Source organism: Calonectris borealis, unplaced genomic scaffold (genome assembly GCF_964195595.1).
Source record: "Calonectris borealis unplaced genomic scaffold, bCalBor7.hap1.2 HAP1_SCAFFOLD_156, whole genome shotgun sequence".
In the NCBI taxonomy this organism is placed as follows: domain Eukaryota; kingdom Metazoa; phylum Chordata; class Aves; order Procellariiformes; family Procellariidae; genus Calonectris; species Calonectris borealis.
Genome location: NW_027441542.1, coordinates 1 through 25,230, shown reverse-complemented (window position 1 = coordinate 25,230; position 25,230 = coordinate 1). Strand labels below are relative to the sequence as shown.

The following is a 25,230-nucleotide window of genomic DNA, read 5'->3' as shown; positions in this document are numbered from 1 at the left end:
CCTGAGGTCCACGACGTGGCACTCCTCAGGACTCAGAGCACGTCACCGGGCACCACCAGAAGGTTCTGCAGCTGCTTGAGGAACTGGGATTTGTCAACCCCTAGCCCCCCACACAGGGAGAGGAGGCCATCCCTGGGGCCTCTGTCCCACCAAGGGTACTGCAGCTGCTCCATGGCTTGCTGGTCAATGGTGCCTTTGCTGTTGTAGATCAGGGTGCTGGAGAGCAGGACGGATAGCACGAAGATCCATGTGTCGTTCTCGGTGTCGCCCTGCAACAACGACCCTTGGCGCTTATCAACAAGACTCCCTAAGCATGAGCAAAGCCCCAGATCCCCAGGCCCTGAATGCCCCCAACCCACGGGCCATGGCAAGATCAGGCTTTGGAGAGACCCGCCCCATGCCATCACCACGTCTTTCTGAAGCTGGGCTGATCCTCAGCTCCTAACTCTCAGGGTCCCACAGACCTCTACCAAAGTGCTCCCTCAGCTCCTCATTCCCGCTCTGCTGCTCTTTTCTAGAAAAGCGGAGGAATTTGGCAACTTGTCTACCCCAACCTCCTTCCCCATGGCCTCTTCCCACCATAGGCGGTGGGAACACCTGCACTCTGGTCACCATGGCTGGGCCCTCAAGAGCTCCCACAAAGTGCTGGGAACGCCCAAATGGAGCTTCTGCTTCCTCCACACCTTCTCCACGTCGCCCAGCCCTTCGGTGTCCAGCAGCACCAGGGTGCGTCCAGGCTGGCAGGGGTGAGGCACACACCACATCCAGATACCTTTGGTGTGGGGCTGCACGCTGGAGCCCAGGGAGAAACCTGTGGGGAGGACGCAAGGGCGGTAACTGCAGAGTGGGCAAACCCGGGTACCTTGGCCATGCAGGGCCGGGACCTCCCTCACCTTTCCTCTGGCCAGCCAGCCTGTTCATGAGGTAGGACTTGCCCGTGCGGTACGGCCCCGTGATGGCCACCACCACCACCGGCTGGGTGACCTCCGAGAGCACCTGCAGGGCCTCCTGCCGCACCACCAGCCCCTTCGTCCGCGTGTTCTCGATGAGGCAGACAGGCGCCGGCACGTGGATTTCGGATGCCATGGCTGGCAGCAAACGCAACCTGCAAAGGAGACGGAGAGACGGGCTGGTTAGCAAGGTGGGGACACCCCCCAGTCCCAGCAGGGACAGTCGTTAGCATCCTGCTTCCTTTTTCCAAGCAAATCGCGCTTTGCACCAAACTCCTTCCACCGCGCCTCCTCTTTTGGCCCCTCGCAAGCGCTGCTGTGAAGACAACGGTGACGCTCCCAAGAGGTGCACAGCCCCTTCCCCTTGGCCTTGCAACAGGAACAGCTCAGATTCTGACAGCCCAGTGGGAAAGTGGGAGTCCTCTGCAGTGTGTCCTCAACACCCGCTGGAAGTTTGCTGGGGGTGAACCATGCAAGAACGGGTGTGGGACATGGCAACGGCCTCCGGCAGGGCTGCGGGGCAAGAGGAATGACCGGAGAGCCGCAGCAGCGCTAAGGAAAGAGAGGTTGGGGGGTGAAATCGAAGCTTCGGGAGCTTCTTATTAATTTCTTCATTAATTTCTTATGCCCGACGCCATCAAACGCCCTCTCACCCCCCTGTGCCCCGCACAGGGACACGCTTGTGCTGCCCTCGCAAGGCTCCCCTCCCTCCTCGCCTTCTCCCGTGCGGTGGTGGGTGACCCCCTCCCCACACTCCAGTGCTCAGCGCCCGCCCCTCCTCGCCTTCTGCCCCGATGGGGAGACTGCCAGCGGCAGGGGGGCTCTCACCAAATCCGGACCCTTCCCCTGCACAGCCCCAGCCATCGCCCGGCCCCTGCCAGGGTCCGCTAAACCCCACGGACGTGGAGGCAGCACAACGGCTCCTGCCGTGCCCACACCCAGGAGCTGCCCCACTGCAACCTCCCAGACACCCGGGGACTTGCTCCGGCAGCGAGGAGCTCCGACGGCACTGCCCGCTTCTGGGCTTGGAACCCTCTGGCGGGACCTCACAAGCCCTGCCCGCTTCCAGGAACAGCGAGGGGTCGCCCCTGGGGACAGGAGGCTGCCCCTCGTGCCACGGCGCTGCCAGCGCCGTGGGCAGGAGAGGAATGGTGAGGCCATAGGGTGCAAGCTCAGGCGAGTCCTAACTTGCACGCAGAGCCTCGGGGGTGAAGGCAGGCTCCAGCCACCCATTCCCCTTGCTCCATCCCAGAGCCCCAGCAGACCTTTGGACCTCTTCCTCCTCCCACCCGGCGGGGTCCCTGTCGCTGCCTGGGGTCAGGAGTCATTCCCAGCCCCAAAGCCCCGGGCTGCTCGCGTGGGGTGCGCAGGGGGGATTAGGGGAAGGGACTCACCGTCGTCTTCGTCACCCGCCCTGGGCTGCAACAGCTCTGCTGCAGCCGGGGTCCTGCCCTGCCGTTTATCCCGTGCCCTTGGCCGGCCCCTCTCCTCCTATTCCGGGAAACGAGGGTGTGTCAGAGAGCGAAAGTGAAAGTGGGGCTAGGAGGGAGCAGGAAACCCCATCGCTGGCCGGGCAGGAACCCCCCCAGGGGACTGCAGTCTGGGGTAGGTCCCGGCTGGAGCAGGGCAAGGGGGGGAGTGCGTTGCAATGTTAAACCCGATGGTCTGGTCCAAAGGGACCAGGGGTGGAGTTTGTAATGGAAATACCCTTAAGTTGTTGTAAGCCAGGGTTTGAGTTGCATGTTACGGGGATGGCTATAGCAGGAACCACCCGAACCACCGGAGGAGAAGCCTCACAAGAAGCAGTGCCAGCGCAGCAGTCACCCGACCTGAGCTGGCTTTTGTCCCGATCCAATATCGGGGGAGGTTTCCATGTGATCCCAAGAGCGAGATGAAGACACAAACGAGGTGGGACACATGTCATTCCTCCCTTCCACCAGATCCCCAAACACTTGACTTCACTCGAGGGTGTTTGTGTTTTCTCAGGCGGAATCTTCAGTCCCAAACTTTCCAGGTGGGAAATTATATTATCTTGGGTTGTCTGAACCCTTTCTACCTCATCCCCTCCCACAAGAATATCATCAATGGGTTGGTAAATACTGACCCCCTTCTCTACCTGAACTCTTCCCAGCTCCTGTGCCAGCGCATGGGGGGCTAACGTGGGGGAGTGCCTATATCCCTGCGGGAGTCGGGTGAAAGTAAATTGCTGCCCTTCCCAAGTAAAAGCAAAGCGATCTTGGTCCTCAGGTTGTGGGTGGACCATAAAAAACATGTCCTTAACGTCCACTGTCGCCATGATCGGGTGGGCTCGTTCCTGGATTGTAGCTATAAGCTCAGCAATAGTCGGTACCGCGGCTGTCAACGGACCAGTGTTTGCATTAAGTCTGCGATAATCTACGGTCAGCCTCCACTTGCCATTGGGTTTTTGTACTGGCCACACCGGGGACTTAAAAGGGGAGTGGGCCAGAACCACAATGCCCCGTTCTTTTAAATCCTCTATCACAGGCGTTCTTCCCTCTCTGGCCCCCAAGGGTATGGGGTAAGGCTTAACATTCGTAAGCTTTGAAGGGGGAAGTGGCGGCGCGGCTTGTAGCAGCCGAATGTCTATTGTGGGAGAGCCAAACGACCGCTGTCTCCCTTTATTATCAGTCCAGGTTCTCCCTATCAGAACATCCAGGAGGTTGAGTGGGAATTCTCCCACAACCATTTCCACCGTGGTGGCAATACCTTCTCCCAGCAATCGTAGGTTGACTGTTGCTAACGCCTGTGGCTGAACATTGCCAAATGCGTCTGCTACAAACAGCCTCTGTTTAGAAAATTTAACCCCACAGTTAGGAGCATCCTTTGTTTTGATAGCTGAAATTTGAGCCCCAGTATCTACTAAAACTGTGACCGGGATTTGTTTTGGCCCCACAAAGCTTGTAATTAGTAAGTCACCCCGGCCATTTCCAGTGAGCCATCTGATATATAACCAACCTTCGCCCCCCGGCTCACCATCGGAGGGCGAAGGATCGAGTTTTCCGCCGAAAATCGGGGGACATTTGTTTCTGATAAGTCAATTAAAGAAGGTGCACTCGGGGTGGTATTTTTAGAACCCGTGTCTTTATCTGCCGATTTATCGGGCCATTCAGACACCAGTTTTTCTAACTTGTCAGTCGGCAATCCATCCATTAAGTCACGCGGGATCCCCTTTTGCCACCCCTTTGCCCACAGACTGCTGCGCTTCTTTGGGATGTCCCTCTCTCCAGGTGGTTTAGCGAGGGGTGTTTTTCCATCGCCCTCAGGGCGTGGAACCATTTTCACTTCAGTTCGCCTCAGGCCTCTAGAGTCTGTTTCAATGGCCGGAAGGTTTACAGGGCCATACTTGCGCCCGTCATTGATCAATTCTTGGGCGACCTCCCCCCAAGTCCACATCTTCCTATCCGGGGACCGGCGGTGCCGATCGGGTGTCAGTCCTTCTAAAGCAGCCGCAACTCTTCCGCTCTGAGGCACTGCCTGTATTTTCCCTGTAACTGTATACCCATCGGCTTTAAGGAATCGGGGAGTCCCCTCGTAAGGGGAGTCATTCGCTCAGGATCTACAGGCATCAGCATCGGGGACTCCTGCCTAGGCTCCAACTTCCGATCATACATCATCTGCAAGCAAGCTGCCTTCTGCACACTTTCCACCAACTGATCAACCGTGATTGCGAGGGGGTCCCCCCTCTCCAAGGGGTTTACACCCCCCGCCCAATAGGTGCCTGCTGGGTTAAAGACCAAGGGGCGCGGTAATTCCCGGGAGTTAAAAATACTCCCGGTCCCCAATACCCCTCTGCCTCCTTTCACTTAACAAAATCTGATCCCCCCCAGATAACAATACTCTCCACACCCACTCCGTCTCCGACTCCCTAGGGGTTTGGCCAAAATCCTTTTTTAACTTTGCCAACTCGGGGGCAGTAGAGGGGACCTCCTTGGTTGTAACTTAGGGGAACTGATCCTGATCATCATCATAAATATACTCGGTCTTAACCAAGGGTCGCAGCGAGAGCGGTTCCAATTTCTCTACTTTTTCTCTCGCTGCCTGCAAGTCGTAGATGTTTCACCTGGTCTCTCTCTCCTTCAAGCTGTTCCTTTAATTCCGCCACTTGCCCCTGAAGGGACCGAACGAGGTTTTGGAGGGATTCAACAATTAGGGATTCCTCAACGCGACAACGTTCCCTCGCCTCCACAGCAGCGGCTGAACTGGCACCAAGAACAGCACAAACAATCGCTTTTCCTCTTCCAGATCTCACTCTCGCATCCTTTTGCAAAGCACTCGTCCGATCAACCACACTCTGCAAATTATATCAATTTCCCTGAGCCCAGTCCATTCCGGGCACAGAGGGTCGTGCATTACGTCTCTCCAAAAACTCAAACAGAACTTCTCTCCCCGAAGGGACAGTTTTAGTATCACTCATCTCTATACCAAGCGGGGAAGCGGTCGTCTCAGGAAGGAAGTGCACAAGTTTCGAACACCAACCCGCCCCCCTTCACCCTCCCGAGAGGTTTCGCGTATTTGCAGAACAAAGCGGGGAAGCGGTCGTCTCAGGAAGGCAGCTCCTAAGTTACAAACACAGCCCCGCACCCCTGCCTCTCCTGAGAGGTCTCACGTAAAACAGTGCGGCACTCTCGGCTCGAGGGATCCTGTCAATTTAAATTCCTGATCCAATATCGGGGGAGGTTTCGATGTGATCCCAAGAGCGAGATGAAGACACAAACCAGGTCAAATGCCATATGTCCTAAACAACTTTTATTATCAAAAGTAAAAGTTAGTAGCGATACTGTATGTCCTAAATAAATTCTATTATCAAAAGGAAAAGTTAGTAGCGATACTGTATGTCCTAAACAAATTCTATTATCAAAAGTAAGAATGAGTAGTGATAGGATAGATTAGAATAAAGACAGAAATCAAGCAAGCGTTCGGGGTAGAGTTGCAAGAATAGTCACCACCATGGATCCGCGCCGTCTCAGAGTCGCCACCTTCCCAGGCAACACGGAGCCTTGCTCAGAGCGCATCCCCTGCAAACCGCAGCCCTCGGTGGCCTCGCAGCTGCTCTTATCTCTGAGCAGATCTTTTGTAGTTCTTAGGTACGCAGACAAATGTTTTGTAGTTCAGTTTCTCCCACTTTGCAGCGGCTCTGCTTAGCCAAGCAATCCTTGAGACAAACGCCAGGACTCACTGACAAACGTTTCCGTTCCTTACAGCACCTGCACCTCATGTCTTCACTGAGGGCTCCTCCTGAGCTGCTCTTCCTCTGGTGGGTCACCACCTCCATTAATGGCCCTCACCAGCCTCGGCTGGAGACCCCCACCCATACCCCATGCCCATGGTCCCAGGAGCTCCTTTAAGCTCAGGCCTGAGCCTTCGACATCCATCTGTGCTTTGGTGAAGGACTGCCAGCTGGAAAGCAATGAGGGTTGGTGAGAAACGAGGGTTGGTGAGAAACGAGGGTTGGTGAGAAACAAGGGTTGGTGAGAAGTGAGGGTTGGTGAGAAACAAGGGTTGGTGAGAAACGAGGGTTGGTGAGAAGTGAGGGTTGGTGAGAAACGAGGGTTGGTGAGAAACGAGGGTTGGTGAGAAACAAGGGTTGGTGAGAAACGAGGGTTGGTGAGAAGTGAGGGTTGGTGAGAAGTGAGGGTTGGTGAGAAACGAGGGTTGGTGAGAAACGAGGGTTGGTGAGAAAAGCTCGTTGAGCTCATTGGGGTCACCTGCCAAATCCCACTGGACAACTGCATTTAACGCTTCCTACCAGGAATATCAGTCACCTCCCCTTGTTCACGATGATGCAGATGATGTCAGGGTGAAAATGGGGCCAAGTGGGGATTTTACTGAAATCCTGCTTGGACTTGGCCATAAAATCGAGGGCTGCGAGGAGGTGACACCTCCAAGCGTTCCTGCAGTGCCCCCGCTTTGGTAAAGAGCACCATCTGGTTGCAGCATTGTTTTATGAGATTTACTCAACTTTTGCAGACCCTCTTGTGACTTGTGCCCCCCCATGACATCAGGAGAAAGGAGGTTCCTAACGATTTGTGGGTGCAATTTGAGGACAACGGGGGGGGAAAGTTCTGCAAAACATCTATCAGCAGAGAATATCTCTGATATTCAGAATATAAATATGAAGGATATTTCCCCTTTCTGCAATGCCTTTCTTGCTTCCACAGCAGCTCCTGGTGGACACAGAGTCTTTTATGGAGTCCGGCATGGGACAGAAGCCGGCCTTTGGGTCTGTGGATGAGATGTGCCTTCCACCCAAAAGGGTTTTCCTTGGTCACTCAGAATGAGGTTTAAATGTAGGACATAAAAGAAATCTAAATTATTTATCTGATGTTTGGCTCTGCCTTTTCACACCAGAGCACCTGTCAGTCCTCGCCCCGAATATTGGCAGTGAGATGTCCCAGCCCTTGCCTGGCTCAGCCCCTGCAACCTGATTTGGTCACCAGCTGCCCCACCAAGACCCTTGAAACTCCATCAGAATTTCTGCAGTATTTCTCTGCCCTTTTCCCTACCCAGAAAATTTAACCTTTTCTTTTGAATTCCTTAGTGTGGAGGAGAAGATCCACCTCCCAGCCCGAAGGGAAAGAGCCCCATGATTGCAAAGCCATGCAAATGTATGTAAATAACACAGGAGGTCTGCTGCCACGTCAGACCCTGGAAGTGTCCCAAGGAGGTGTCCACCTCCTCTGGTTTCCCTGGCAAGGAAACTCATTGTCTGAATTTCAGACTCAGTTACACACCTTGGGATCTGCTCATCACCACTGAAGGACCAGGGAGGTTTTCAGTCTGTCCATTGGGAGTTCCACAAAATGTAAACAAAATTTCAAAATTAGGACGAAATTCGCCTTGAGGGGGTGGGAAATTGGTCATTAAGGTGCATGTGAGCGTCGGCGTCTCAGGGAAAGGACATCTCCAGAGACAGGGCTGTATCTCGGTCCCTGCGCCAGTGCCTTCCCAAGGGCAGAGGGATGTGTGTCCACCCCCATCAGCAACGCCCACCATTGCTCTCAGTCCCCCCCCTTGCGGCGATGCATGTGTTAGGAAAGGAGGAGGAGTGGTTTGTGGTCCTAAAATCCACTTAAAATGAAAAATACAGACAGTTGGTGCCTGTTCAGAGCTGGAGTGACCAGCCCGTGCCTTGCTGTGGATTGCTCTGCAGGCAGAAATGAACAGAAAGCTGTTAAAAAAAAAACCAAAAAAAAACCCAAAAAAGAGCCCCCAAAATCCCCAAAACAACAAACATGCGCTTATGCCACAGTTATCTGTACGGATGTAAGGGATAAATATTTCTGTCTGTCACCTTTCATCTGCTAGGAAGCCCAGAACAGCGCTGGGACGCTCACGACTGCCCCGTGAGAGGCCTCCAAGTCTCTGCTTCTCAAGGGCTTCTCCAGGTGCTTCATCACCCACACGTATATTTTGTCTAAACAGGACTGCAAATACGTGAAGTGTGAAATCAAACAAAATACTTTCATTGTAAACAACCTTTTTAAAGCCACCTTTAATTGCCTTGGACAAGCGGGACTCTGAAAACAGCAGAGCAGTAAGTTGTGTTTGTCCCCAAGTGGTTTTGAGGTTGCAATTTGTCAAAAGAGGAACAAATCGAAAGGGAATCGATCCAAGACCTTCTTGGACCAGCCCCAAAGTCATCAGTGGAAGAGGCAAAGTCACGATTAGAAGACCGGTCGACGTCCCTACGGTGGGGACAACAGTTTTCTGCACCAGGTCTCAGACCGATTCACCCGCTGCTTCTCGAGGAGTTGCCCGTGTCTCCACTTCGAGGGCACCGCAGCTGCCGTCACGCTTGTTTCTGCACGATATTGAGTTTGCAGCACTAAAAGTTAAACCGAAACACTCCAGCCAAGCAAGGCCTGCCATCCCCAGGGAGTGTAAAAGACGTGAGAGCCACGGGAATGACTCATTTTCCTGGAGGAAGTACGGCTATTTTTGGAAAGCAGTGAGGAATTGTCAAACGAAAACAAGAAAAAAACCCTACTGATAACCACTCCCGTGGCTGAAAGGAAACCCTGGCCAGAAACTCGCATTCCTGACGATGAAGCTTTTCCGCAGGGATTTCCGAAGGGCATTTTTTAAGTCTTTGCTTCGCAGACTAAAAATGATGGGGCTGAGGAAGGGGGTGAAGACAGTGTAGGACACATCAATGAGAGCGTTCGCTCCCGCAGCGTGGGGCGATTTGCGTTGCAGGTAGATAACGGAGGCGCAGCCGTAATGCACCACCACTACGGTGATGTGGGAGGCGCAGGTGGAGAAGGTTTTGTGCCTCCCCTCCGCTGAAGGTATCTGCAGGATGCGGCCAAGGATGAAGGCGTAGGAGAGAAGGATGAGCAGCAAGCAACCCAACAAGGCAGTCAAGCAGAAGACATTGACCACGATGGCAGCCTTCTCGCCACCAGCACAAGCCAGCTGGAGCAGGGGGGGCACATGGCAGAAGAAATGGTCGATCTGGTGGGACTGGCAGAAGGGTAACTGGAAGACGGCGCAAGTCACCAGCAGCCCCAGGAGACGCCCACCCAGCCAGGAGGCAACCACCAGCTGCGTACAGACACGGGAGGTCATGAGGGTGTTGTAACGCAAGGGGTGACAGATGGCCACGTACCGGTCGTACCCCATCACCGTCAGGAGGAAAGAGTGCATGAAGCCAAACGTGAAGGAGAAATTCATTTGTGCAGCACAGCCCAGGAAAGAAATGGCTCGAGTTCCCGGCACTAACCCCGACAGCATCTTTGGGATGATGGAGAAGGTGTAAAAGAGCTCTGAGAAGGACAGGGCACCTAGGAAGAGATACATGGGCGTGTGCAGCCCGCGGTCCACCCTGATAACAACCATGATCACTATATTTCCAGCCACGGTCACCACGTGCATGAGGAGAAATAGCACAAACAACACAACCTGGAGCTCAGGTAATTGGGAAAACCCGGTCAAAATGAACCCTCTCGGGGTGGTTTGGTTGTCCCTTTGCATTTGTGCTTTGTCTGAGAAGAGCAGAACATTTTAACGGGCAGCTTGGCCTCCCATGGAGGAAACGGCACCTACATCAGACTTAAATTCTTGCTTTCTATCTCCCACGAGAAACAAGGTGGAAATCGATCTGCACGTCTGAGCTCTACCAAACCTCTTCTTTGCCCAGCAATACCTCACGTACCTTCAGAGTTTCTGTCCCGGCACAGCTGAGAAGACCTCGGTAACGTCACTGATGTACATTAAACTGAGTCCTGGCCCATGCTGACCCTCAATGGCCAAGCCAGGAACAGCAGAGAATCATCGAATCGTTTAGGTGGGAAAAGACCCTTAAGATCACCGAGTCCAACCGTAAACCTAACACTGCCAAGTCCACCACTAAACCAGGTCCCTAAGCGCCACCTCTACAGGTCTTTTAAATACCTCCGTGGTCACCTTTAGCCCAACCCCCGGTGTCTCCGTGACGGTTGGCACCAGGACTTTGCAGCTAACAGAGCTACTCCAATACCTCTGCGAGGACCAACCCTGAGAGCAGGGGGGGCTGCTTTACGTCGGCAGAAGAGGAGCCTGGCGAGCTGCAGCCTGGTGGGAGGACCGATGTGGGGATGTTCCCCTCTTAAGGCTGGATTTCCCTGGGGACGCTCGATCCTGCGTCAAGCACGCAGCATCTTCTCCTTCTCCACTGCTTGAGGGGCTGTGCCCCGGCAGCTGGGGGGGTGCGCTGGGTCCCCCGTGCGCGGTCACCGACTGCAACTGGAAAGAAGAAGACAGAAGAGCAGGAAGGGCGTTAGGTCCTCGGCAGGGTCAGGGGACGCAGCGGCGAGAAGGTTGGGTTCATCGCTGCCGGCTGCAGACCCCATCAGCCTCTCCGCGCTCCCCCTGCTCTCACCTGGGATCTGCACCCACCGTAGCTGCTCCTGGGGCTTTCTGGAGGGGGGTAGACACCCTGCTGCTTCTGCACCGGGATGAACTTGGATCCTTCACCCCATCAGCAGATCTGGGCAAGGGGTGGGACAACGCCGGGGAAGAGCAGCACGGTCAGCAGTCCCTAGGAGAGTCAACAGAGCTACCTCTTAAGGGGATGTCTCACGTAACTCTGGATGCCCACCACTTCTCTCCTTCTAGAGGGGAACGGGCATTTCTCGCAGGAACTTGTCCAATCGCCTCAGTCACTCACCTTCAGAGGGGGCGGCTCACGCTGCTCCGGGGGTCCTCATGCTCCGGGAGGTCCAGCCTGAGGGGTGTCTCTAGGCATGGGGGTTGCTGGAAATTAGAGGAGGTGCAGTTTGATGGCCTTGGAACTGTAGGAATTCCTTAATACCTTTAAAACTGTTTTTTCCGGCTGCTGCTGTCAACCCCCAGGCTTCGGGGAGGAGAAGCTGTTCCCCAACCTTCAGCAGGACTCGGCCACCCAGCCCGATGGCAGGTGACGAGCACTCGCCCTGCCAGGAAGGACGGACACACCAGGCAACAGCCTGATCAGCCCCGCCGTGATCCCGACTGCCTTTTCCCTCGGTGTCCGGCCACCAACGTGGCTCGTACAGAGGGACTTAAATAGCGCGCGGGCATGGGGGCGGGCGTGGGCACCGGGTTGAGCGCCGTCACCCAAGGTCAGATGACGCCGGGCTCTTCCAGAGGTCCCCGGTGGCAGCAGGGGCTGAAGATCTCGTGCTCCCTTGGCGCAGAAGCGTAGGGACCTGTAGGAGCTCAGCCTGGCACCGGAGCTCAAACCAGCCTGGGGGGAGGCGGAGACACGGCTCCCTGCCGGAGGTGAAACGTCCCACGTGGGGTCGGGCCAACGGGGATCCCGGTGCTTCTCCAGGCTTGGCGACGTGCGGCTCCGTCTGCTCGCCGTGAAGAGGATTAAACATCTGCACGGGGTCTGGAGGTGACGCTGTCCCCCGAGGAGAAGCATTGCTGCAGCTCCTGCGGACAGGACTGCCTCGGCTTTCTGGAAGACCTCAAGGGTTGAGACCTTTTAGCTCGAAAAATCCATGGTTTTGTGCAAAGAGTGGAAGGGAGGGGGGTGCGCACGCAGCTCCTGGCACAACATCACCTTCCACGCACGCCGGGGACAACCAGCTCTCCTCCAGGACCGCACTCGAATGGCCCAGGCGGGAGGTGCCACCTCCCAGCCCTTGCCATCGTCACACAGAGCACAGGGTCTCCTGGGGTGGCACCGGACCTCTCCGTGGGGCTGAGATGGTTTAATGTTGCGTTTTAAGGTTAATTCTGAAAAATGCAATGATGGACCCAAAACCACGAGGGGGTCGGCTGGGCTACCCAGGTCTCCAGTGGAAACCCATGGCCTCTTGTGTTTCCTTCTCAGGGTGTCAGGCCAGGACTCACCTCTAACTCCACAAGTCCTCTGTGGAGGTATCTCCACCTGAGCTGGTTCCTCAGATCTTCAGAGAGCTGGAGAAGAATCTGGGCCAAGGAGTCTGGGGCACAAAACATCTCCAAGATACAGGTGGCCACTTGGAGGGTCTCAGGCTCCAATCCGCCCCTCGGTGACCACCCAGGGAGCCCGGGTGACCAGCTCAAAAGCAGATGTTGTGCATGGAACAAGCCTCTAATCCCATGTCCTCCAGTGTCAGCCAGGGCTTCTGGTCAAGCTCTCTGGGACTGGATTTAGTTGTCCGGTGCTCTGCCAGGTGTAGGACACCCTCAGAGCTTCTCAAAGGTTGGCTTAGCAGGGTCCGTCTCCGTGGGACCTGCAAGATCACCTCCGTCCCAGCGAGCGGTTGTTGGAAGGTGCCTTCATCGCTGCAGCACCGGCTCCGGCAGAGATGTCGGGATTCCCCCGGGAGTCCCCCCCTTCCGCACAGACCTCCAGGATGGAGATGACCTCTGTGCTGAGGTGGAGGAGCTGGGCTGAGCCTCCAGCCACAGCCGCAGGGAGGTCTGGCTTAACCCCGGGGCTGCAGAGGAACCTGTGAGGAGAAACCCTTCCCCACGTCTCCGTGACCACGCAGCTCCAGGTTTGCCTCCCCGTGTTTCCGGAGGGGTGGTGAGCACCCAACCCCTTCCCCCGCGCGGCTCCTTGACTTCGTGGACCTCCCTCCCGGCGGCCAGCCGGCCCTCGCACCCTCCCCACCCTGGCCGCCTCCGCCTGCCCCAAGCCAGGCTCGAAGGCGACTTTTGGGGAGGAACGTGGAGACGCGGCGAGGACGTGGGGGGCGGGGGGCGGCGGGGAGCTCCCGCGGGAGAAGGGGCGGCTGGGGGGACGGCGCGGGGGGGCGGCGCCGGGGGGCCCGTGGGAAGGCCCTTCCCTGCCGGAGGGATCACCTCCTGGGGCGCGGCCTAACCCTAAGCCTAACCCAAATTCCAACCCAAGCCCTAACCCAAACCCTAAACTGAGCCCTGACCCTGACCTGACCCGAATCCTAACTCTACCCCTGACCCTGACCCCGGCCTGAACCCTGACCCTAATCCTAATCCTAATCCTAACTCTAAGTCTGACCCTGACCCCAGCCCTGACCCTGACCCTGACCCTAATCCTAACCCTGACCCTGACCCTGACCCTGACCCAAACCCTAATCCCAACACTAACCTAGCCCTGACCCTGACCCTGACCCTGACCCTAATCCTAATCCTAATCCTAATCCCAATCCTAACCCTGACCCTGACCCTGACCCCAGCCCTGACCCCGACCCGAACCCTAATCCCGACACTAACCTAGCCCTGACCCTGACCCCCCTCCTGGGGTAGTGCCCCCCTCCCCCCTTGCCTTCCCCTCCCCCACCCCCCCCTCCCCCCTTGCCTTCCCCTCCCCCACCCCCCCCTCCCGCGGACCCCCCCGAACCGCGGAGCCGCAGCGCCACCGGCGGCCGCACGGGGGCGCTCTAGCACCGACGGGAGCACCGCGCCCCTCCCCCCCCCGGGGACCCAGGGCCCGGGCTGCCGCCCCTCCCCCCCACCCCGGGGACCCCCCGGGCTGCCGCCCCTCCCCCCCCCGGGGACCCAGGGCCCCGGCTGCCGCCCCTCCCCCCCCCACGGGGACCCCCCCGGGCTGCCGCCCCTCCCCCCCCCCGGGGACCCGGGCTGCCGCCCCTCCCCCCCACGGGGACCCCCCGGGCTGCCGCCCCTCCCCCCCTCCCACGGGGACCCCCCGGGCTGCCGCCCCTCCCCCCCCGGGCTGCCCGCGCCCTGAGCCCCACACGAGCCCCGAGCCCCGGTGCAAACGCCGGGTGGGGGTGGGGGGGGGGCACACGCGTGTGCAAATGCCCCTCCCCCCCGGTGCCGTGGGGCGCGGGTGAGGCGCAGTTCAGCGGTCCCCAAGCCGAGGCCACCCCCCCCCGTGCCCCCCCCCAGCAGCGACCACTCGCGATTTCTCTCTCGTTTATGTTAAAATCACTTTACACGTAAAATACAAAAATATGCCCCGGGCGGGGGGGGGGAGGGGAGCCCCCCTCCCCCGTGACCCCCCCCCGGCTCCAGGGGACCCCCCAGGGGACACGGGACAGGGTGACGGGGGGGGGCTGTGCTGTGTGTCCCCCCCCACCCCCCCCGAGGTAGTCAGTGCGATGGGGGGGGGGACAGCGTGTCACGGGGGGGGAGGGGGGCCCAGTGTGTTTTGGGGGGGTGACAGTGTGTGACAGGCTCAGATTGGCACCGGGGGGGGGACAGCGGGGGGGGGCTGGTCTGTCTCATATTTTGGGGGGACACAGGGCTGCTCCAGTCCCCCCCTCGCCCAAAAAAGCCCCCTGGGGGGGGGTAAAGTGGGGGACCCTCATAGCTCACCCTGCGGGGGGGCATTAGTGTCATGGGGGGGGGCTGGGGCACCCCCCGGTAGTGGGGTACAGCCCTGGGTAAGGCAGGGGGGACTGGGGGGTCTTCAGGGCCAGGGGAGCTTTAGAGGGGTCCCATGTTTGGGGGAGGGGGGCACCCAAGCTATGTGGCGGGGTGCCCTGGTTGAGGAGGGGGTCCCAAAAAATGGGGAGGGCACCTAGGTCCATGGAGGGGCACCCCAGGAATGGGGGGGGGCCTGGATGGGGGAGGACCCACATTTGGGGGGCAGGAAATGGTGGGGGGCACCCACCTCTGTTTGGGGCGGTGGCACCCAGGTCCCTTGGGGGGGGTCCCAGGTTGTAGTGGTGGTCCCATGTTGGGGGGGGCCCTGGCTGACATGGGGGGGGGCAAGTAATGGGGGAGTCTAAAGGTGGGGGGGGCACCCAGGTCCCTTGGGGGGTTCCCAGGATGTAGTGGTGGTCCCAGGCTGGGGGGGCTGTGGCTGAGAATGGGGGGGGCAGGTAATTTGGGGGGGAGGGGGGGTATCTGGAGTTGGGGCGGGGGCACCCAGGTCTATTAGGGGGTCCTAGTGAGGGGGGGGCTTCATGGGGCGCTCCCCAGCTGGGGTGAGGGCACCGTGTCCCTTGGGGGATGCCATGGGGGTCCCCCATCTCCAGCAGTTTTCGGGGGGGGGTCCAGCTTTTTGGGGGGGCCCCATTTGCAAGTATGGGGGGTCTCCAATCATGGGACAGAGCCGGGGGGGCCCAGTCCGTGGCGGTCGGTGGGTGGGGGGGATCCCCCAATCCCAGGGGCGTCCCAGGTCCAGAGGAGGGGTCCCCGGTCCTGGGGGGCCCCACAGCAGGGGGGGTCCCTAGCAGCGCCCCACCTTGGCGTCGCCGATGGCCCCCCAGACGTCGAAGACGAACTCGTCGGGGAAAGCGAAGTCCCCGAGCTGGGAGTCGAGGGCCTGGGCCAGCGCGTCGGGGTCCCGGGCGTCGCGGCCCAGCTCCACCATGGTGGCAGCTGTGGGGACATGGGGACACTCAGGGGACAATGGGGACACTCAGGGGGGGTCCCGGCCCAGCTCCACCATGGTGGCAGCTGTGGGGACACGGGGACACTCAGGGGACAATGGGGACACTCAGGGAGGGTCCCGGCCCAGCTCCACCATGGTGGCAGCTGTGGGGACACGGGGACACTCAGGGGACAACGGGGACACTCAGGGGACAGCCAGCACCTCGGGCGGGGGGTCCTGGGGGTCCCAGCCCAGCTCCACCATGGTGGCAGCTGTGGGGACGTGGGGACACTCAGGGGACAATGGGGACACTCAGGGGGGGTCCCGGCCCAGCTCCACCATGGTGGCGGCTATGGGGACATGGGGACACTCAGGGGACAATGGGGACACTCAGGGGGGGTCCCGGCCCAGCTCCACCATGGTGGCAGCTGTGGGGACATGGGGACACTCAGGGGACAATGGGGACACTCAGGGGGGGTCCCGGCCCAGCTCCACCGTGGTGGCAGCTGTGGGGACACGGGGGCACTCAGGGGACAATGGGGACACTCAGGGGACAGCCAGCACCTCGGGCGGGGGGTCCTGGGGGTCCCGGCCCAGCTCCACCATGGTGGCAGCTGTGGGGACATGGGGACACTCAGGGGACAATGGGGACACTCAGGGGACAGCCAGCATCTCGGACGGGGGGTCCCGGGGGTCCCGGCCCAGCTCCACCATGGTGGCAGCTATGGGGACATGGGGACACTCAGGGGACAATGGGGACACTCAGGGGGGGTCCCAGCCCAGCTCCACCATGGTGGCAGCTGTGGGGACATGGGGACACTCAGGGGACAATGGGGACACTCAGGGGGGGTCCCGGCCCAGCTCCACCATGGTGGCAGCTGTGGGGACACGGGGACACTCAGGGGACAATGGGGACACTTGGGGGACAGCCAGCACCTCAGGGGGGGGGTCCTGGCGGTCCCAGCCCAGCTCCACCATGGTGGCGGCTGTGGGGACACGGGGACACTCAGGGGACAATGGGGACACTCAGGGGACAGCCAGCACCACGGGGGGGGGTCACAGCCCAGGGGACCTGTATCATCCCTGGTGGGGGGGGTCCCTGCAGTGGCGGGGGGGACCCCAGCACCCTGAGAGGGTCCGGGAGGGTCCCCAGCTCCCCGGGGGGGGACGGGGCCTGGGCTGGGGCAGGGTGGGGGTCTCCAGCACCCTGGGGGGGGGCCTTGCAGTGGGGTGGGGGACCTCAGCTCCCTGGAGGGGCCCAGGGGGATCCCCAGCACCCTGGGAGGAGGGTGCCCTGCAGGGGGGTGGGTCGGGGGGTCCCCAGCACCCCCGCGGGGGGTCCTGCAGTGGGCCAGGGTGGGGGGGATCCCCAACACCCCAGGGAGGGGCAGAGTTGGTCCCCAGCACCCCAAAAGGGGCAACCTGCAGCGGGACGGGGGTCCCCAGCACCCTGGTGGTGGGGGGAACCTGCAGGGGGGTGGGTGAGAAGGGTCCCCAACACCGCGGGGGGGGTCCCCTCAGGCCAGGGGGGTCCTGGGGGGGTTCTGGGGGGGTCCCCAGCCCCTGCTCACCCAGCTCGCTGTCCCGGATGCCCATGTAGCTCTCCAGCAGATCGTCCACCTTGGCCACCGCCCGCTCCTCGAAGGCGGAGGGCTGGGGGGGGGACACAACAGGGGGGTCACGGGGATGTGGGGGGGTCCCCGCGTCCCCCCCCCGTCACTTCCCCGCGGGGTCCCCTACCTGCTCCTCGACGGTGGCGGGTCCCCGAGCGCGGAGGCGCAGGGTGCCCCGGCCGGTGCCCAGCTGGGTGCCCCCGCCGCGGCCCCCGCCCGCCCGCGGGCCGACCATGTCTGAAAGGTAACGGAGGGGGGGATTAGGGGGGGCTGCGAATTACTGGGGGCCCCCCAGCATGGAGGGGGGGGCTCAAAACCACCCATAGGACCCAAGGGGTGGGAGTGGGAAGGTTTGGGGGGGGGCTCCGTAGTGCCCTCCATCAGTCTTGGGGGGCCCCCCAGTTCCTCCTTTGGGTATTGGGGTTCCTGGGGTTATGGGGGGACCCCTCAGCTCCCCCTTGGTTTGGGGGATCCCCTCTGCCACTCCCCGGGGATACAGCCACCCCCCTTGGGTTTTGGGGTTCCCCCCAGCACTACATATTCCCATCAGTCCCCCCAGGTTTTGGGGTTCCCTCATGCTCCCCCAGCACTATGGGTCCCCAACAGACCCCCCTTGGGTTTTGGGGCTCCCCCATGCCCCCCCAGCACTATGGGTCCCCAACAGACCCCCCTTGGGTTTTGGGGCTCCCCCATGCCCCCCCAGCACTATGCGTCTCCATCAGCACCCTCTTAGATTTTGGGGTGTTGCCCCCAGCACCGTGGGTCCCCATCAGCCCCCCCTGAGTTATGGGGTCTCCACCAGCCTCCCTTTGGCTTTTGGGGCTCCCCCCAGCACTGTGGGTCCCCACCAGTCCCCCCCCCAGGTTTTGGGGTGCCCCCCAGGCTGTTGGCTCTGCACCAGCCCCCCCCCTTGGATCCCAGGGATCCCCTCAGGGCTATGGGGTCCCCCTCCATTCTGGGGGGACTCTAAGGTGCCCCCTCCACCTCCCCAGGTTTTGGGGGTCCCAGCAGTGGGGCTGTCCCCCCCACTGGGGGGGGGGAGCAGTATCATTGGATGCCTGGATCCCCCCCACCGCCCTTACTGGTGGGGCTCCCAGTGCTCCCAGTAATCCAGGGCACCGCCCTTCAGTCCAGGTGGGGGACAGCAAAGCCCCGGGTGCCCGGGTCCCCCCCACCCCATGAGGGGGGGGCTGCCCTGGGGAGGGGGGCGAGGGCATGGGGACCCCCCTCAGTCTCCCAGTGGGCTCCCAGTGCTCCCAGTTGGGGCTCACCGAAGGCCTTGCGGGGCTCGGTGAGCTGGAGGGCGAAGGTGCGACCCCGGGGCAGCTCCTTCAGCATCTTGGCCACCTCGTAGTGACGGGCGCCCACCAGGCTCTGCCCGTCGATGGCCTCGATCATGTCCCCGACGCTGATCACCGGGATCCGGTCGATGACGCTGCCCTCCCGGATCCGCTGTGGGGACCACCCGGGGGTCACCACGGCCCCCCCGGGGAGGGGGCAGTCCCCAGGTCCCCTCCAGCCCCAGGGCAGCTCAGGGACCACCCATGTCCCTCTATGATAATCCAGGACATCCCTTGGTGTTCTCCTTCCCATCCCCATGTTGGCTTGGGAACCTTCTGAGATGTCCCCATGTCCCCCCCCCCCAGCCCCACAGCAGCTCAGGGACCACCCAAAGGGTCCCCACGCCCCCCCACAATAATCCAGGATGTCCCTTGGTGTCCTCCCTCCCCATCCCCGTGTTGACTTGGGAACCCTCTGAGATGTCCCTGTGTCAGCCCCGGAGCCCCATGGCAGCTCAGGGACCACCAAGGGGTCACCATGCCCACCCCCCAGCGTGGTCAGGGATGTCCCCAGGTCCCCCCCAGCCCCACGGCAGCTCAGGGACCACCAAGGGGTCACCATGCCCCCCCCCCAGCATGGTCACGGATGTCCCCAGGTCCCCCCCAGCCCCACGGCAGCTCAGGGACCACCAAGGGGTCCCTACATCCCCCCATGATAATCCAGGATGTCCCTTGGTGTCCTCCTTCTCCATCCCCGTGTTGACTTGGGAACCCTCTGAGATGTCCCTGTGTCAGCCCCAGAGCCCCACGGCAGCTCAGGGACCACCAAGGGGTCACCATGCCCCCCCCCCAGCGTGGTCAGGGATGTCCCCAGGTCCCCCCCAGCCCCACGGCAGCTCAGAGACCACCAAGGGGTCACCATGCCCCCCCCCCCAGCGTGGTCAGGGATGTCCCCAGGTCCCCCCCAGCCCCACGGCAGCTCAGGGACCACCAAGGGGTCCCTACATCCCCCCATGATAATCCAGGATGTCCCTTGGTGTCCTCCTTCTCCATCCCCACATCAACTTGGGAGCTCGCTGAGATGTCCCTGTGCCCCCCCAGCCCCAGGGCAACCCGGGGACCACCAGCGTCCCTGTGTGCCCCCACCATGGTCAGAGATGTCCTCTTCAACCCCAGGGCAGCTCAGGGACCACCCAGGGGTCCCGTGACACCCCACTACAGCCCATGATGTCCCTTGGAGTTCTCCTGCCCCAGCCCCATGTTGACCTGGGAACCATCTGAGATGTCCCTGCGTCCCCCCCAGCCCCACGGCAGCTGAGGGACCACCCTGGGGGTCCACATGATAATTCAGGATGACACTCGGGTGTTCTCCTTCCCCATCCCCACATTGACCTGGGCACCATCTGCGATGTCCCCGTGTCCCCCCGCCACCCCACGCTGGCTCAGGGACCACCCAAGGGGTCCCCACGTCCCCCCACAATAATCCAGGATGACCCTTGGGGTTCTCCTTCCCCATCCCCATGTCGACTTGGGAACCATCTGGGATGTCCCTGTGTCCCCACCCAGTCACAGATCAGCTCAGGGACCACCCAATGGGTCCCCTTCAACCCCAGGGCAGCTCAAGGACCACCCAGGAGTCCCCATGTCCCCCCATGATAATCCACAATGTCCCTTCTTGTTCTCCTTCTCCATCTCTACGTTGACTTGGGAACCCATCTGGGATGTCCTCGTGTGTGTGTCCCCACACCCAGAGCAGCTCAGGGACCATTCAGGGGTCCCCATGTCCCCCCACCATGGTCAGGGATGTCCTGGGGTCCCCACCAGCCCCAGGACAGCTCGGGGACCACCATGATGGTCTGGGATGTCCCTTGGTGTCCTCCTTCCCCATCCCCACGTTGACCTGGGCACCATCTGCGATGTCCCCGTGTGTCACCCCCCACCCCACGATGGCTCAGGGACCACCCAGGGAGTCCCCACGCCCCCCCCCCAATAATCCAGGATGTCCCTTGGTGTCCTCCTCCTCCATCCCCACGTTGACTTGAGCACCCTCTGGGGTGTCCCCACATCTCCCCCCCCGCCCCAGGGTGGCTCAGGGCCCTCTCTGAGCACCCTCAGGTCCCCCTGCCCGGTGACAACGTCCCCCCCCGGCGGTGTCACCTTGATGAAGGCGTAGCCGGCACCGTTGTCAGTGATGGTGAGACCCAGGGCCTCCTCCGACTTGAAGACCTCGACCTCCTTGCGCTGGCCCTTGGTGTGGGCGAAGATGAAGTCCTCGAGGCCGATCTGGCCACCCAGCAGCTTCTCCATGTCCACCTTGTGCGTGTTGAGGGTGCAGAACATCACCTGGGTGGGACAGCGGCGTCAGGGCCTGGGGGGGGACCTGGGGACACCAGCGACACCCCCCTGGGGACACCTGGGATGGTCGTGGGGTGGAAAGGACCTGGCAGATGTGTGAGACCTTCTTGGGGACAAGCGGGACCCTCGGGGGGGACACAAAGGGTCCCTCTTCTTGAGGACATGCAGGACCCCCCGGGGAAACGTGGGGCACATGGGACCCCCCCAGGGACAAGTGGGACGCTCCTGGGGGACACATGGGACCCCCCCAGGGGACACCGGGACCCCCCCAGGGACAAGTGGGACGCTCCTGGGGGACACATGGGACCCCCCCAGGGGACACCGGGACCCCCCCAGGGACAAGTGGGACGCTCCTGGGGGACACATGGGACCCCCCCAGGGGACACCGGGACCCCCCCAGGGACAAGTGGGACGCTCCTGGGGGACACATGGGACCCCCCCAGGGGACACCGGGACCCCCCCAGGGACAAGTGGGACGCTCCTGGGGGACACATGGGACCCCCCCAGGGGACACCGGGACCCCCCCAGGGACAAGTGGGACGCTCCTGGGGGACACATGGGACCCCCCCAGGGGACACCGGGACCCCCCCAGGGACAAGTGGGACGCTCCTGGGGGACACATGGGACCCCTCTCCTTGGGGACACCCATGGTCCCCCCCAGGGTACAGGAGGGATCCCTCCCGCTGGGGGCACCCAGGTCACCCCTACGGGACACGTGAGACCCCTCCCTGCACCCCTGGGGTCCCCTCACCCCAATTCCAACCCTCCCCCGCAGCCCCCCCGCTCTGTCCCAGCCCGGGGTCCCCCTTGTCCCCTCCCCCTTCCCTCCAGGTGTCCCCAATGTCCCCAGCGCCCCCCCAAACCCCCTCCAGGTCGCTGTCCCTCAGCTCCCAATGTCCCCCGGACCCCCAGCACCCAGGGGTGCCCCAATCCCCTCTGGGTGCCCATCCCTCAGCCCCGCCACGCTCCCCCTACACCCCCCCGAGGTGCTCAGAGCACCCTGAGGTGCTCTGCCCCTCAGCCCCCCCATCTGCCAGTGGCCCCCAGCACCCAGGGGTGCCCCAGAACCCTTCTGGGTGCCCACCCCTCAGCACCCCCATACCCCCCCAAACCCCCCCCCCAGCACCCAGGGGTGCCCCCAAACCCCTCTGGCTGCCCTGACACCCAGCACCCAAGGGTGCCCCCAAAGCCCCCTGGGTGCCCTGTCCCTCAGCCCCCCACACCCCTCCAGCATCCAGGGGTGCCCCCAAACCCTCTGGGTGCCCTGACCTCAGCCCCCCCATGCTCCCCCTGCCCCCTCAGCACCTAGGGGTGCCCCCAAACCCCTTGGGGTGCCCCAAAACTCCTCTGGGTGCCCTGACTCCCAGCACCCAGGGGTGCCCCCAAACTCCTCTGGGAGCCCTGTCCTCAGCCCCCCATGCTCCCCCTGCCCCCCCAGCACCCAGGGGTGCCCTTAAACCCCTCCTTGGTGCCATCCCTCAGCCACCCCAAGGCCCTGCCCCCCCCCAGCACCCAGAGGTGCCACAAAACCCCTCAGGGTGCCCTGATCCCCAGCACCCAGGGGTGCCACAAAACCCCTCAGGGTGCCATCCCACAGCCCCAAAACCCCTCAGGGTGCCCTGACTCCCAGCACCCAGGGGTGCTGCCGAACCCCTCTGGGTGCCCTGACCTCAGCCCCCCCATGCTCCCCCTGCCCCCTCAGCATCCAGGGGTGCCCCCAAACCCCTTGGGGTGCCCCAAAACCCCTCAGGGTGCCCTGACTCCCAGCACCCAGGGGTGCCCCCAAAGCCCTCTGTGTGCCCTGATCCCCAGCACCCAGGGGGTGCCCCCAAAGCCCTCTGGGCGCCCATCCCCCTGCCCCCCCATGCCCCCCATGCCGCACCTAGGGGGGCCCCCAAAGCCCTCTGCATGTCCTGATCCCCAGCACCCAGGGGTGCCCCCAAACCCCTCTGGGCGCCCATCCCCCTGCCCCCCCATGCCCCCCATGCCCCCCATGCCGCACCTAGGGGTGCCCCCAAAGCCCTCTGCATGTCCTGATCCCCAGCACCCAGGGGTGCCCCCAAAGCCCTCTGGGTGTCCTGACCCCCAGCACCCACAGGTGCACCCAAACCCCTCTGCATGCCCTGACCCCCAGCACCCAGGGGTGCCCCCAAACCCCTCTAGGTGCCCATCCCGCTGCCCCCCCCCATGCCCCCGATGCTGCACCCAGGGCTGCCCCCAAACCCCTCCGGGCGCCCATCCCGCTGCCCCCCCCGTGCCCCCGATGCCGCACCCAGGGGTGCCCCCAAAGCCCTCTGGGTACCCTGACCCCCAGCACCCAGGGGTACCCCCACACCCCTCTGGGTGCACTGACGCCCAGCACCCAGGGGTGCCCCCAAATCCTTTAGGGTGCCCCAAAACCCCTCAGGATGCCCTGACTCCCAGCACCCAGGGGTGCCCCCAAACCCCTCTGGGTGCCCTGCCCCCCCAGCACCCAGGGGTGCCCCCAAACCCTTTAGGGTGCCCCAAAACCCCTCAGGATGCCCTGACTCCCAGCACCCAGGGGTGCCCCCAAACCCCTCTGGGTGCCCTGCCCCCCCAGCACCCAGGGGTGCCCCCAAACCCTTTAGGGTGCCCCAAAACCCCTCAGGATGCCCTGACTCCCAGCACTCAGGGGTGCCCCCAAACCCTTTAGGGTGCCCCAAAACCCCTCAGGATGCCCTGACTCCCAGCACCCAGGGGTGCCCCCAAACCCTTTAGGGTGCCCCAAAACCCCTCAGGATGCCCTGACCCCCAGCACCCAGGGGTGCCCCCAAACCCCTCTGGGTGCCCTGCCCCCCCAGCACCCAGGGGTGCCCCCAAACCCCTCTGGGTGTCCTGCCCCCCCAGCACCCAGGGGTGCCCCCACCTCTCCCGGGGGGATGCGGAAGGCCTCGGCGATCTTCCCGTAGAGCTCACGGACGTTGGTGAAGCCCTCGACGCGGCCGGTGGGGCTGCCGTGCGCCAGCTGCGTGTGGAAGACCAGGCGAGGCCGAAGGGCGGCGGGCGGCGGGGGGAGCCCCGGGGGGGGCGGCCCCCCAGGAGCCCCCGCCGGGACCCCCGGGCTTTCACCGGCAGCTCCCCCGCGCCCCCCCGCCGCCTCCTCGTTCTCCACCAGCGGCGGGGGCTTCTTGCGGCGGCCCAGGCCCAGCGGCATGGGGGGGGCGGGGGTCTTTTTGGGGGGACGGGGGGGTAACAGCAGAGCCTTGGGGGGGTGGGTGCCCCCTCCCCGAGGAGGGGGGGGTCCTGCGGTGCGTCGCTGGGTGCTAAAACGAGAGAGGGGGAAACTGAGGCACGGGGGGGAGGGCTGAAAACGGGGGGAATGAGGCAGAGCGGGGGCAACTGGGGCGGGGGAGGGAACCGAGGCGGGGGGGAACCGGAGCGGGGGGGATCGGGGCTGGGGGGAACCCGGGCTGGAGGGAAACCGAGGCGGGGGGGAACCGGGGCCCGGGGGGAACCGGGGCGGGGGGGAACTGAGGCGCGGGGGGACCCGACTCCGGGGGTCCCCGAGGCCCCAGGCCCCCGAAGGGGGGGTCTGGGCCCGGTGGACACCCGGTACCGCCCCCCCACCCCGGCCCGCCGCCTCCCCCGGCCCCCCCGCTCACCGGCCGGACCCTCCCGCCCTCCAGCCGGGCGCTGCTGCCGGAGCGACACTTCCGGGAAGGCGTGGCCAAACCCCGCCTAGACCAATCATCGCCGCCGCCCCGCCCCACCGGCCAATGGGACGTGCGGCGGGGGGGGGCGGGGGCAGGAAAGGGCTCGGCCGCACCGCCTTCCCCCCCGGCTCCGGGCGATGGGCGCGCCCGGCCCCGCACCCCCGCGGGTGGGGCTGCCCGCAGCCAATCAGGGGCGAGGACTGCGAGTCCCGGCGTCAGGGCGGGGCCCGGCAGGGGGCGTGGCACGGCAGGGGGCGGGGCCAAGAGGGGTGGGCGAGGGGAACTGGCGGGGGGGAGGCGTGAAAGACGGACACACCCCATGGGCGGGGGGAAGCAGCCCCCATAGGGGCTTTGGGGGGATATGCGGGGGGGGGGGGGGGGCAAGACCCCATGGGGGGGTGACAGACCCCCACGCGGGGGCACACAGCCCTTGGGGGGGGTCAGGGACAGACCCCACGGGGGTACATTGGGGGAGGGGTCCAGCCCCCTGGGGGGGGTCACAAACCCCCATTGGGGAGGGGGGGCGGGACACAGATCCCCCCATTGGGGGGAGGGGTGGCGGGACACGACAGGGGACACAGACCCAGATTTGGTGGGGGGTGGAGGGGGACACACAGACCC

At 62.7% G+C, this 25,230-nt stretch overlaps 2 protein-coding genes across 4 annotated transcripts in view; both read right to left on the bottom strand.

Annotated features, from left to right (window-relative positions):
• Positions 1-24,733, bottom strand: part of LOC142077107 (guanylate-binding protein 1-like) — a 28,072-nt gene extending 3,339 nt beyond the window's left edge. Inside the window, exons 1-11 of the mRNA XM_075139292.1 lie at positions 24,559-24,733; positions 23,823-24,219; positions 20,738-20,923; positions 18,572-18,752; positions 17,428-17,537; positions 17,259-17,340; positions 15,559-15,695; positions 11,661-11,676; positions 894-1,088; positions 684-811; positions 160-269 (exon numbers count right to left, since the gene is read on the bottom strand). Coding sequence (XP_074995393.1) covers positions 160-269; positions 684-811; positions 894-1,088; positions 11,661-11,676; positions 15,559-15,695; positions 17,259-17,340; positions 17,428-17,537; positions 18,572-18,752; positions 20,738-20,923; positions 23,823-24,219; positions 24,559-24,647 — 1,631 coding nt within the window. The 5' untranslated portion in view covers positions 24,648-24,733. The remainder of the gene's footprint in view (positions 1-159; positions 270-683; positions 812-893; positions 1,089-11,660; positions 11,677-15,558; positions 15,696-17,258; positions 17,341-17,427; positions 17,538-18,571; positions 18,753-20,737; positions 20,924-23,822; positions 24,220-24,558) is intronic.
• LOC142077105 (olfactory receptor 10H2-like) lies at positions 7,162-11,495 on the bottom strand. Of its 3 annotated transcripts, XR_012671558.1 has the most exons (4): positions 11,119-11,495; positions 10,831-10,989; positions 8,263-10,694; positions 7,162-8,115 (listed from the first exon to the last, which is right to left on the bottom strand). XR_012671558.1 is itself a non-coding variant. In XM_075139290.1 (3 exons), the coding sequence occupies exon 3, from the start codon at positions 9,942-9,944 to the stop codon at positions 8,955-8,957; it is 990 nt and encodes a 329-aa protein (XP_074995391.1). In that variant the 5' UTR covers positions 9,945-10,694; positions 10,831-10,989; positions 11,119-11,495; the 3' UTR covers positions 7,162-8,954. The 3 variants fall into 3 exon arrangements, 2 of the variants coding, with proteins under 2 accessions (XP_074995391.1, XP_074995392.1); XM_075139290.1 differs by having other exon boundaries at positions 7,162-10,694; XM_075139291.1 differs by having other exon boundaries at positions 7,162-10,694; positions 10,848-10,989.
• Positions 24,734-25,230: the final 497 nt, after the last annotated feature.

What these genes read in the sequence shown, in the direction of transcription:
- LOC142077105 (XM_075139290.1), bottom strand. Translation starts at nt 9,944, where the DNA reads ATGCAAAGGGACAACCAAACCACCCCGAGAGGGTTCATTTTGACCGGG.